At 35.9% G+C, this 10,498-nt stretch overlaps 1 protein-coding gene across 2 annotated transcripts; it reads left to right on the top strand.

The window, feature by feature from the left end:
• The first annotated feature begins 367 nt into the window (after positions 1 to 367).
• LOC112127924 lies at positions 368 to 6,602 on the top strand. 2 transcript variants are annotated; one of them, XR_002910774.1, is made up of 3 exons: positions 368 to 5,650; positions 6,000 to 6,205; positions 6,262 to 6,510. XR_002910774.1 is itself a non-coding variant. In XM_024229483.1 (3 exons), the coding sequence occupies exons 1-3, from the start codon at positions 682 to 684 to the stop codon at positions 6,551 to 6,553; spliced, it is 5,472 nt and encodes a 1,823-aa protein (XP_024085251.1). In that variant the 5' UTR covers positions 368 to 681; the 3' UTR covers positions 6,554 to 6,602. The 2 variants fall into 2 exon arrangements, 1 of the variants encoding a protein (XP_024085251.1); XM_024229483.1 differs by having other exon boundaries at positions 5,995 to 6,205; positions 6,262 to 6,602.
• Positions 6,603 to 10,498: the final 3,896 nt, after the last annotated feature.

Consider the following 10,498-nt stretch of genomic DNA (forward strand, 5'->3'; position numbering starts at 1 on the left):
ACTGTTAGAAATTTATGTCTTGGATATGTATACGACAGTAACTTAGCACTCACCCCAGCGTACTCGATATTCCTTAGGTCGGGGTTATGCTATTTTTTTTAAATATAGAATTCCTAGCTATTCTATTGATGAAGGATCGAAGAGAGAGAAGCTTCAGCTAATTCAGATTGTTTCCAAAATTAAATAAATAAATAATGAAAATTCTTTTTTAAAGATTGCACCAAAATAGTCTCGACTGGACAGTCAGCCGTCACTGGTCACCGAGGCCGAATGCTGAACAGAAATCGGTGATAAAAGAAACCTTTTTGTTGATAATGAACTGATAAGAGATAAGGCTTTTTTTCATTTTAAAAAGAAAAGTGTAAGTTAAAAATATTAAAAATTCTCCTGTGCATTGTCCATGTCTTTTTCTATCGTCCGAATAGATTTCATATTCTGTGAATTAGCGTTTTTTGTTAAAATAGTTAAATTCGTTTAAGTTAAGCCGTCATGTGAATGGTTCGTTTTGATTGTAAAATGAAATTCAGCTGATGGATTAACAAATTTAAAAACATTAATGTTAAAGTAAATTAATCGCAAATCTATCTTCGGCCTCTATGTCTCCGCCACACGGTTAAATTAAACTCCAAATGAAAATTAAAACAAAAATGACAAAATTCTAGCTGCTTGATCAGAACAACAATGAAATCTATTCGGTCATCGCTTTGGTGCAGCTCACAGCTGAACTTAAAGCACATAAAAAATGACATATGCAAGTCCTTCGCCTTCCAAGTGTGCAGGGGGACTCACGGGAAGAAGACATCCTCCAAGGTAAGCGGTAGTTCTCATAGCTGTACAAAGTCCTTTTACCCTCCGAGGCTTCTTGTTCGCAAATTGAAAAAGAAGACACAGACAAAATTTGTGAAGCACATATCAACGCACACAGTCGGGCGGAAGCAAGAGTCGGGTGACATCACTCGAGAGCCGCCCAGACAGAATGATTCCGTTAAGAGCAAAATCGAACGAGCTCGCTCCAAGAACGGGATGAGCCAAGACGCCAGTTGTCACAGTATCCCCACATATTTGTTTTCCAATTTCTCACTCCCTACATTCTCGGATCTCGAAAACAGTTTCAGCATTTTCAGTAACAGTTCTGATTGGAAAACGGCAGAAGATAAGGATCTGAATGTCGAGATGTGCATGGATCTCGGGGTCGAGCCAATGGAGGTCTCAAACAATCATGATATGTCTTACAGAAAGTCTCTGCTCGATCTGATAAACAACAATGAGAAACCAGAGGAAAAAGAGGTGAAATCAAACTGTAGCCTGATAGAGCCACCGAGGAATCTCCAGGCGGAGGTAGATTATTGTATAGTCGAAGAGAAGCTACTAGGCTCGACTCCGTCCGATGTGATCTGGAAGAATAAGAATGTTTGCATTGGCCCGGCAGTCGGAACCGAACTCTATCCTCCGTCTGATGTGAAAATGACCATCGTATCGGCAGATCGTCCCAAACATTATTGGAACAGGGCTAGCAAGACGAGTCTAATGGATGAAGATGTTGAGAAAATCCAAGAGAAGAATATCCCGTTATTTACGTCTGAACCGGAAATATTGGAACTGAATCCTTGCCCTGGTAAGTTGGAAAATATATCGCTTTCCTCTGTTCCGGAAAATTCCGAATGCAAACCTTATGCAGAAAGAGAAGAGAGCATCTCGTTGATGACTCCCATTGTATTGGTGCCTTGTACGGTGAAAGAAGGGGATGTTACATTGGTTACGCCCAATTCAAAGATTAATGGAGTGACACCCGGTCAGATGAATTCAACGGAAAGCGAACCGAATATCGACCAAGAACAGTTCAACCCTACGAGTATAGTAAGCATAATGAATATGATCAAAGACACTGATCAAATGATCTGTAGTGACAGTAATAGTTTTGAAGATTTCTTGAAAAAAGGCCCCATAGAAAAGTTACCGGTCAGCTCGCCCGAACCTACGAATGTTTTGAATATTTTAAATTCTGTGGATAAGTCTGCCGTAATCATTCAAAACGACCGATATGTAACAAACCGCATTTTAGACACTCTAAAAGACAAAGGCAATGAGATGAACAAAGCTAAAGATAAACTAAAGACAACTAGTCGAGATTTTTTGAAATTCAGCTGTGGTATGAATGAAAAGTTAGATCGTTTGAAGGAAAATTATGAAAACTTTAAGAAGGAAACCAATGGGGTTGAACAAGAGCTAACTAAACTTGACAATTCATTAAATGATGATTTATTATTGTTAACAGACAAATATCACCTGCCACTTTTGAAAAAGGCAACAGAACAGGTGAAAGAAGGACTAGAGTCAAAAACCTTGTCCAACACAGATTTCACTCTCCTCGATAACAACACGGAAAAAAATCTGTTGCATTTGATTTCAAAAAGCAGTAAAAATAATATATTTAATGATAATGCCGAGCAAGAAAGTGAACAATTGGTTTTTGATAACAACGCTTTGGATGAGAATATGCTTTTGTTGAGGAATAATGAAAATGATCAAGTTTTGGCAGACACCAATAATGTACAGTTGAGCTGTCAAGGACTGAATTCTTTTTCATGTTCTCCCTCGCAAAAAATCACTATAAACCAGTCGAGGCAATCACATGACTCTGCAAAAAAGTCGCAAGAAGGAAAGTTGAATGTTGATGTGGCTACAAAAACTGTAATTTCAAGTTCGAGCAAAGCGAGCGGGAGTGAGATATCAATTGTCGAAGTTCAGAAGTTCACTGACAAACGGTTACCTTTTCCATTTAGTACAGAAACTGTTTTGCAGGTGTTCGGGACTAAGGAGAAGCTCACCGATGCTCTTTCTGTCATCGAGCAGTCCAAGGCAAAGGTCGCCGTTCTCAACAGCTCCGACGGGCACAAAAAAGGTAACCAGGTGTCTCCTGCCTTTCAAAACATGCTCACATCTATTAAATCTTTTGACGAAAAGAAAGTTTCCCCCATTCCCCTGATTATTCCTGTCGATGTTGTGAACTCCGTTAAACCGCTCGAAGTTCACCCCTTGTCTTCTGAACTGCTGATGAGGCAGGCCAAACACGCCGAACTGGTAAAGCTAGCTCGAAGTATAAGCGCAAGTAACAAGGCTATGAAAATTGCTTTCACCAATAAACCAAAGAGAATCGTTATTAGAAAGAATCAGAATAAAACGAAAAAAACAGTTCCGAAGGTTGATAACGAACGACGTCCGTTTAAAGAAAGCGTGGAAAAAGTAAAAATTATTGGCCCTAAGCAGATTGATCTTATTTTGGGTTTGTCTCCTAAAGAAAGTGTAGCCAAAAGGAAAAGCGCTTACTTTCAATCTACTGGGACGAAAAGGGTCGACCAACAGGTTAAAATGAACGATGAAAGAAATGTAACAGAAAGGATTAAAGATGTAGAGAAAAGCCAAAATCAGCCAGTTGAGCAATGGGTTGGTAGAAAAAACCATGTGACCTCCAAACCAGTGATGGAAATAAAACCTACGATTTCCACTACACCAAAGAAAATAGTCGACGCCAAAATGAAGGCACTGGTAACTTTAAAAGCAGAAGAAGAAGATGGCCTTTCACTAAGAGATAGGACCATCTTGAAAGATATTCTAGACGGAAAATATGGATACCAAAATGCTTTAAGCAATAAATTGAGCAGAGAGAGTATTTCCACAAGCAGTAATGTTAAAAAAGGCAGTTCGAGTGGCAAAGGTAACGGAGATGAACCTACCGATGATGCGAAAATGTCAAAGATGTTGATAGAGAAGATTAAAAACGATTCTTGTGGCCCAATTCTTGGCAATCGGGAAGCTATAAGAGATTGTGAAACAAAAACTGTTGAATCTGTCAGATCTAAATCTCCTACTAATAATAATAATTTAACTCCACAGAATCATGAAATGGGCAACTTGAAAACATCAGATTTAAATAAGAAAGCAAAACAAAATGTTAAAAATGAACCCACTCTTAACAAAGCTAAACCCATTATTCAAAAAGTTGCAGCTAACATTATGACAAATCTGAAAAAACAAAGTAGTACTTCTAATATGGCCATCAAGCATGTAAATGATGTTAAAGACAGGCAAAAAATTGCAGTTATTAATCCCTATGGCAAGCAACCGTCCAAACAAGAAGTCATTGTGAAACCGGGAGTAGGTGTGATGGGGGCACAGTTATCAAAACCAGAACTGATTCCGATTGCTCAAACGAATTCTGGCGATGGTATGAAAGCACATGAATTATCCAAGATGAAAGAAACAGTTAAACCGGGGGTCAAGCAATTTGTTGAGTCGACACTCCAAAGTGATGCTCCGTCACCCAAAAAGGAATTCCTCTACAAGAGTTCTGGTAATGTTAAGGTGAGTGTTTTCATCCCCAATTCCAGTAGACCGGATCTTATTAAAAATAGTGCTAAAGTTGAAAAAAAAGTACCCAAAGAAGAAGCCAAGATATTGGCAAATAAAACTGCAGAAAATCCTCCCTTAAAATACAACAAGGTTCTCTTCGTAAAGCCAAATTCAGTCGCAAAAGAACGGGTGGAAAATCAAGATTTGTCCGAAGGACAGGTCACTCATGACAAAAAATTACGCCCATACAATTACGCACAGATTTATAATCCTGAGGTAGTCAAACCTCAACCGGCAGCAAAAACAGTTGCACATGAGGTTAGTAATCCTGAGGAAGTCAAACCTCAAACAGCAGCAAAAACAGTTGCACATGCGGTTAGTAATCCTGAGGTAGTCAAACCTCAACCAGCAGCAAAAACAGTTGCACATGAGGTTAGTAATCCTGAGGTAGTCAAACCTCAACCGGCAGCAAAAACAGTAGTACCTGAGATTAATAATTCTGAGGTAGTCAAACCTCAACCGGCAGCAAAAACAGTTGCTCCTGAGGTTAGTAATCCTGAGGTAGTCAAACCTCAACTGGCAGCACAAACAGCTGCACCTAATCAGTTGAAAAAGCCACAAACGGCCCCGACAGATGACAATCAGTCTTTTCCATCTAAGCTGGGTGTGTCCCTGAAAAATTTAAAGGATGAGATAGTGGCGAAAAATGAAGGTAAGAGAATACCCATGAAACACTCACTCTTATCGAAACTACCCCAGATAAAGCCACTTACGTCAGTCAGTGATATGAAAAAACAGGCGTTATTAAAAGCACAGGCTACTACTCATACTATTAAGGAAAAGGAAATAGAAAGGAATGATGGCGAGATGGCTGCAAGTCATGCCGCTAAACCGACAAATTTGACTGTGAAAGATAATATCGAACTGAGACCTGATACAGTTTCCCACACCCCTCCTCTTGACCTGAGTCATGAGTTCATGTTCAATTTTGACAAGTTCAGTAAAGAAACAACTCCGTTTTTAGATCCAACATTATGCAAAGAGTGCTTGGTCGCAGAGCACAGGATTTTGGGCTTTCCAATGCTCAACCCCGCCAAGACAGATTATGCCATCAAGCAAGGCGTAATTTCAATTGACATCGCTAATAACTTGATGCTTAAAAAACAGCTAAAAGGCATTCCTTCAGTCACTACTATACTGAACTCTACCATGGGTGATGCTTCCAAAGCAGCATTGGCCAAGTGGAGGACTACGATGATCAACCAACTCGGTGAAGTCGGGTTCAAAGATTTCTACAAAGGTAAACTCAAACTGGTTTTCTACATCTCTTAAATAAAACTCCAACTGTAAAATTCTTGAAAATATTAAAATTCTTCAAAGAATAATATGCCTCGCCTGAAATTTTTTTATATCAATTTTTATTGTTTCTAAATTTATATTTGGTATGCAATACAATTTATGTTAGAGGTCAAATGTGTGAACAAATTGAGCATGAATAAAACTACTTGCAGCTAGTATCCAATCCAACAATCAATACTAAGTTAAACTCGCTGTACTTTAATTATGTATTTTTTTCTCAAATTTTATTATTATTACCTTTTATTTTTTAAAGAAAAAGGTTGCTTAAAAATGTTGCTTTTTTAGAACAGTTAAAGAAAGGTAGTGATTTTCATGGAAGCGTACACCGATATCTTAAGACGCTTGCTACCGGCAAAGCTGAGGAAACATCCTCTTTAACGTTCAAAAGTGTGAGAGATGTACTTAATAACATTTCGGACGTGAGCGTCCTTGAAAGTCAAGTGATTCACTCTCAACTCGGCTACAGAGGAGTCGTAGATTGCATCGCCAGATACAAGTACTCATGTTTTACTCATTCCTTTGATGTATTTTACTTTTTTTTCTTTTTTTCAGAGGCATCCCCGTTGTAATCGAGTGGAAACGATCCGACAAGCCTAAGCCCACAGTCAGACACACTTTCGACGCTCCTCTCCAGCTCAGTGCCTACATCGGTGCTCTCAATTATGACAAAATGTATGATATTCAGGTGCAAGGGGCCATGGTCGTGGTGGCTTACAGCGATGGCACCAAAGCAGACGTTTTCAACGTAAATCTTGAAGAATGCAAAGAATACTGGAAACAGTGGCTTGGCCGTTTTAAAAGTTACATACTTGCTAACCAAAGATTCCTCAGCCCAATTTCATAATTTTGTTCTCAAGTCTTTAAGAAAAAATAAACACTAGTTTCTCATGATATTCCATTTTATCAAAACAGAAATGCCTTTTATAATTTCCTATTTTAAGATTTTATAATTAGGTTTTATCTTTCTAAATGATTTTTTTTTGTATGTAATGTTATTGCTGTTAAATGCTTTGGTTTAAGGTTTCTAATTCAAAAATAAAAAGTCGAACTTTGGGATCCTCCTTCACGGAGCTCACTCACGGCCATCTCTGGCATGATGCCCACTGGAGCGATGCGACAGTGATGCAACATGAAGCGATCTTTCATTGCCCGATATGACTTTTATCGGTGCGACATGCAGGGGCTGCAGTAGCCGAGTGGTTAAGGTGTCAGACACTCGGCTAGTAGATCCCACGGTCGTGGGTTCCATCCCCACCATCGCCTCAAAATTGACACGGTGCTCATCAACGGAAGGAGCGGGATCAGATCTCAGCAACCCTCAATTTGGTCCCAACCCCCTTCAAAAATGAGTTTCTTCGATGGAAGAACACTGGGGGCTCAAATTCACACTTGTGTTGCGAGCCCCCCAAAAATGGAGCCAGGGATAAAGTACAATAAGCTAAAGAAAAAAAAAAGAAAAAATAAAAAAGCTGCAATTCAAAGAAAACTAACCTATTTCTGAAAATATAAAATAAATAATAAAAGAAATTGACACAAGTATAATGGTGTTACAAATGTAATGGAAAAATTCAGTAATTTCATGGTCCGCTTGACCAATTAATTAAGGTTTTTAGTTGAGATAAAAAGTCAATGGCACGAGTGGGATTCGAACCCACGATCTCTGACTTGAGCTATCATGACCTCGATCCACTCGGACACCAACTTCCCATTGAAAAATGGCAAAAAGGAGGGAAAATTCAAAAGGTGCACTTGAGATGGGAAGTTGGTGTCTGAGAGGATCGAGGTCACGATAGCTCAAGTGGTATAGCAGCAGCTATCAAGCCGAAGATCGTGGGTTCGAATCCCGCTCGTGCCATTGACTTTTTTATCTCAACTAAAAACCTTAATTAGTTATAGTAATGGAAAGGATCTGGGTCTTTTCGGTCAAGGGATCTTGAGGTAAATGGGTTCTCCAAGTTGCCGGGTTGGGGAAGGATGTGGATGGTAGCACTTCATGCACATACAAATGAATAATTTGTGTAGGTAACGATGCAATTATCAAACAGTAAAGGCAACCCAACCCGAGGTATACTTTTTAGGCCCTGCATCCGAGCCTCGCCCTAACCGCGTACCATCCTAACCTACACTCTGTTAAGGCAACAAATAACCCTCATATTGGATGATGGCCTTAAAACAATTTAAACTATTTAAACTTACATTTAGTGCGTAAAGAGTATATAAAAAGAAAAAGAAAGAAAGGAAAAACAAGGCTATAACACATTTCCTCTTTTATTACTGTTGGGAGTAGAAAAGACATGTGGCAACAGTGAAGACTATTACACAAAGATCACAGCAATAAATATACAAAACCATAATACATATCACTAGCTATACCCAAGAATGTCTTGTTTACTTTATTTATACTGTAATTTTATATTTATATGTACATTTGTAAGACACTTATTTTTCTCTGAACTATGTAATTGCTTATAGATTTTTCTATTTATATACTTTCATCTTTAACAGATCATTTATACATTTAGTATCATTTTTTATTTATAGAAACAATTGAGGAATATTACAAATTTATAACAATATATATATATATATATATATATGTATATATATTTCATTATTATTATTAAAAATACAAGACAAACTCAATTCTCTGTAAATACAGAGTGCAAACACGATATTTTCTACTATATTTATATCAAATCTTACCAGTATATATTTCTTATGCAACCTATTGCTTGCTATTTTGTTTGGTTTAAAGTAAAGCTTGAGTTTTTATTACACAGAATATTTTATCACACGAATTTGATTAGAATTTTAATTCATCCAAGTAGTAAGTACTAAGAAAAAATAAATCTCTCGCATAGCCTCGTATAAAAGAAAGCAAGAGTGAATCCTTTTCTTTTTTCAAGTCAAATGATTATTTCTCGCTGAAATACAACAATTCAAGAGTTCGGTTTTTTCTGGCCAATTGGCTTTTAAAGTTTTCATTTCCTAGGATTTAGTTTTGATAGTTTCTTTATATGTTGAATAACTGTATTTTTTTTGTACATTTATTCCATCTATTTAAAATCTTAAAACTCAAAGGTGTATCCAGCAACATAATTTACTCAAATGCATTTTTCTCTTCGATTGAAAGGTTATTCTCACCAGGCTGTATAAACCGCTCAAAATTTCAAGGGGGTTAAACTGGTAAATATTAAAATTTCAGTCTTGGTCTTGTCTTGGTTCTCATTGTCAGCCAGAAACCCATAAAATCTGAAAATTGTTTAAGGGCCTGTTTTTATTGGAAAGAAAAGAATTTAATATCGTATGTACGTGTCCCATTTATTTTGTATAAAAACATCTATAAATAAATCAAATTCATGTGATTTTAAAGCTTGTCTTTAAGTTATAAGTAGCTGAAAATGTTCCAAACATAAATTCTTACTTATTCTAGTTTTTATAAATGTTCAACATCCAATCCCTTAAATCTTATCTATAGTTAACTTTCTCCTCAATTCTACAGTCAAATAGTTTATCCGAGAAATTGTTATAGGTTTTTTTTTTTTTTTTTCAAATGGAGACTTTGTTTAATTGTACAAAAATAGCAAACTTTTAAGTTGATGGCACGAAAATAATTTGGCATAATAGTGCATTATTTATTTTTGCACTGTTTAGTTTAAAAAACAGAAATCCAAGATTTTACCTGACAGTGTTATTTAATTTTTTTTTTTTTTAATTCCCCTTTCTATTATTTGAGCATTTGAAGTTATTTCCAATAGATATGCTAAAATTGCCATATCAGTCTCTCTATTGTGGAAATGTTTTTTTTTTAAATATTTTCAATTTTTTTCAGGTTTGACTAACAAATTTACACCCAATTTCTGTATTGACGATAAACAAACAAAACAAATATTTATATAATGTGTACATCAATTAATTAATTAAGCTTTGGTGTACACCAACTTGGTAAATTACCCTTAAAAATAATCATCTCCAATTAATTATACATTTGAACAAAGAATTAAAGCTATACATATTAACATGGCAGTACAAACATATATAATTTCCAGCTTAAGGGTAAATTCAATCGAGCTAATACTTTTTCAATAATTTTGAAAGTTAAAAAATAAATATATTCAGTGGTGTTTCTTTCATTAATTCCTAAGAATAATTTCACATTTGTTGTAGTTTTTCTCTTTGGAAAATCCTCAAATCAAAACTCAAATTTTGTTAACACTTAATGATTTTAAAAGGGCGTACAACACAGTTTAGACAATATTGATGGAGTTTTCAAGTGTGTAATTGTATAATTTATGTTGCTCACAATTTCCTTTTTTTTTTTTTTTTAAATAAAACCAAGTCTCAATTTGTTGCAAATTTTGCGGTTAGGTTGCCCAAGAAAATAGAACTGGAAGAGTTCCTGTCGTGTTTAAAATAACAATTACAATTTATCCATTAGTTCACTTGTCTAATTGATAAAATACCATTTAAAATTCAACAAGGTGAAAAATTAAATTTATTATTTCAAAATTGGAGGTAATGTTGTCAAAATTAATCTCGGTAGTCTAATGGTCTACCATGAAGATATTTTTAAATAATTAAATGTAAAGTTAGTACTGGAAGTACAACTATTAATAAACTATGAAATGACAGTTCTATTTCACCCTAAACTAAAAATATTAAATAGATTTTAAAATAAACAATCTTAGATGTTTTCATGTCAGTCAAAGTGATTAAACCGGAAAACATGATTTTTTTCCATTACATATTTTTATTATTGAAAACTTGAATTGTGATTTTTTAAACTGGA

The sequence above is a fragment of the Cimex lectularius genome, unplaced genomic scaffold (assembly GCF_000648675.2).
Source record: "Cimex lectularius strain Harlan isolate CLEC.00 unplaced genomic scaffold, Clec_2.1 scaffold425, whole genome shotgun sequence".
NCBI classification, from domain to species: domain Eukaryota; kingdom Metazoa; phylum Arthropoda; class Insecta; order Hemiptera; family Cimicidae; genus Cimex; species Cimex lectularius.

Coding starts and splice junctions, on each gene's coding strand:
- LOC112127924 (XM_024229483.1), top strand. CDS start 682: ATGAAATCTATTCGGTCATCGCTTTGGTGCAGCTCACAGCTGAACTTA. Junction 5,651..5,994: donor GTTCAAAGATTTCTACAAAG/GTAAACTCAAAC, acceptor TTGCTTTTTTAG/AACAGTTAAAGAAAGGTAGT. Junction 6,206..6,261: donor GATTGCATCGCCAGATACAA/GTACTCATGTTT, acceptor TCTTTTTTTCAG/AGGCATCCCCGTTGTAATCG.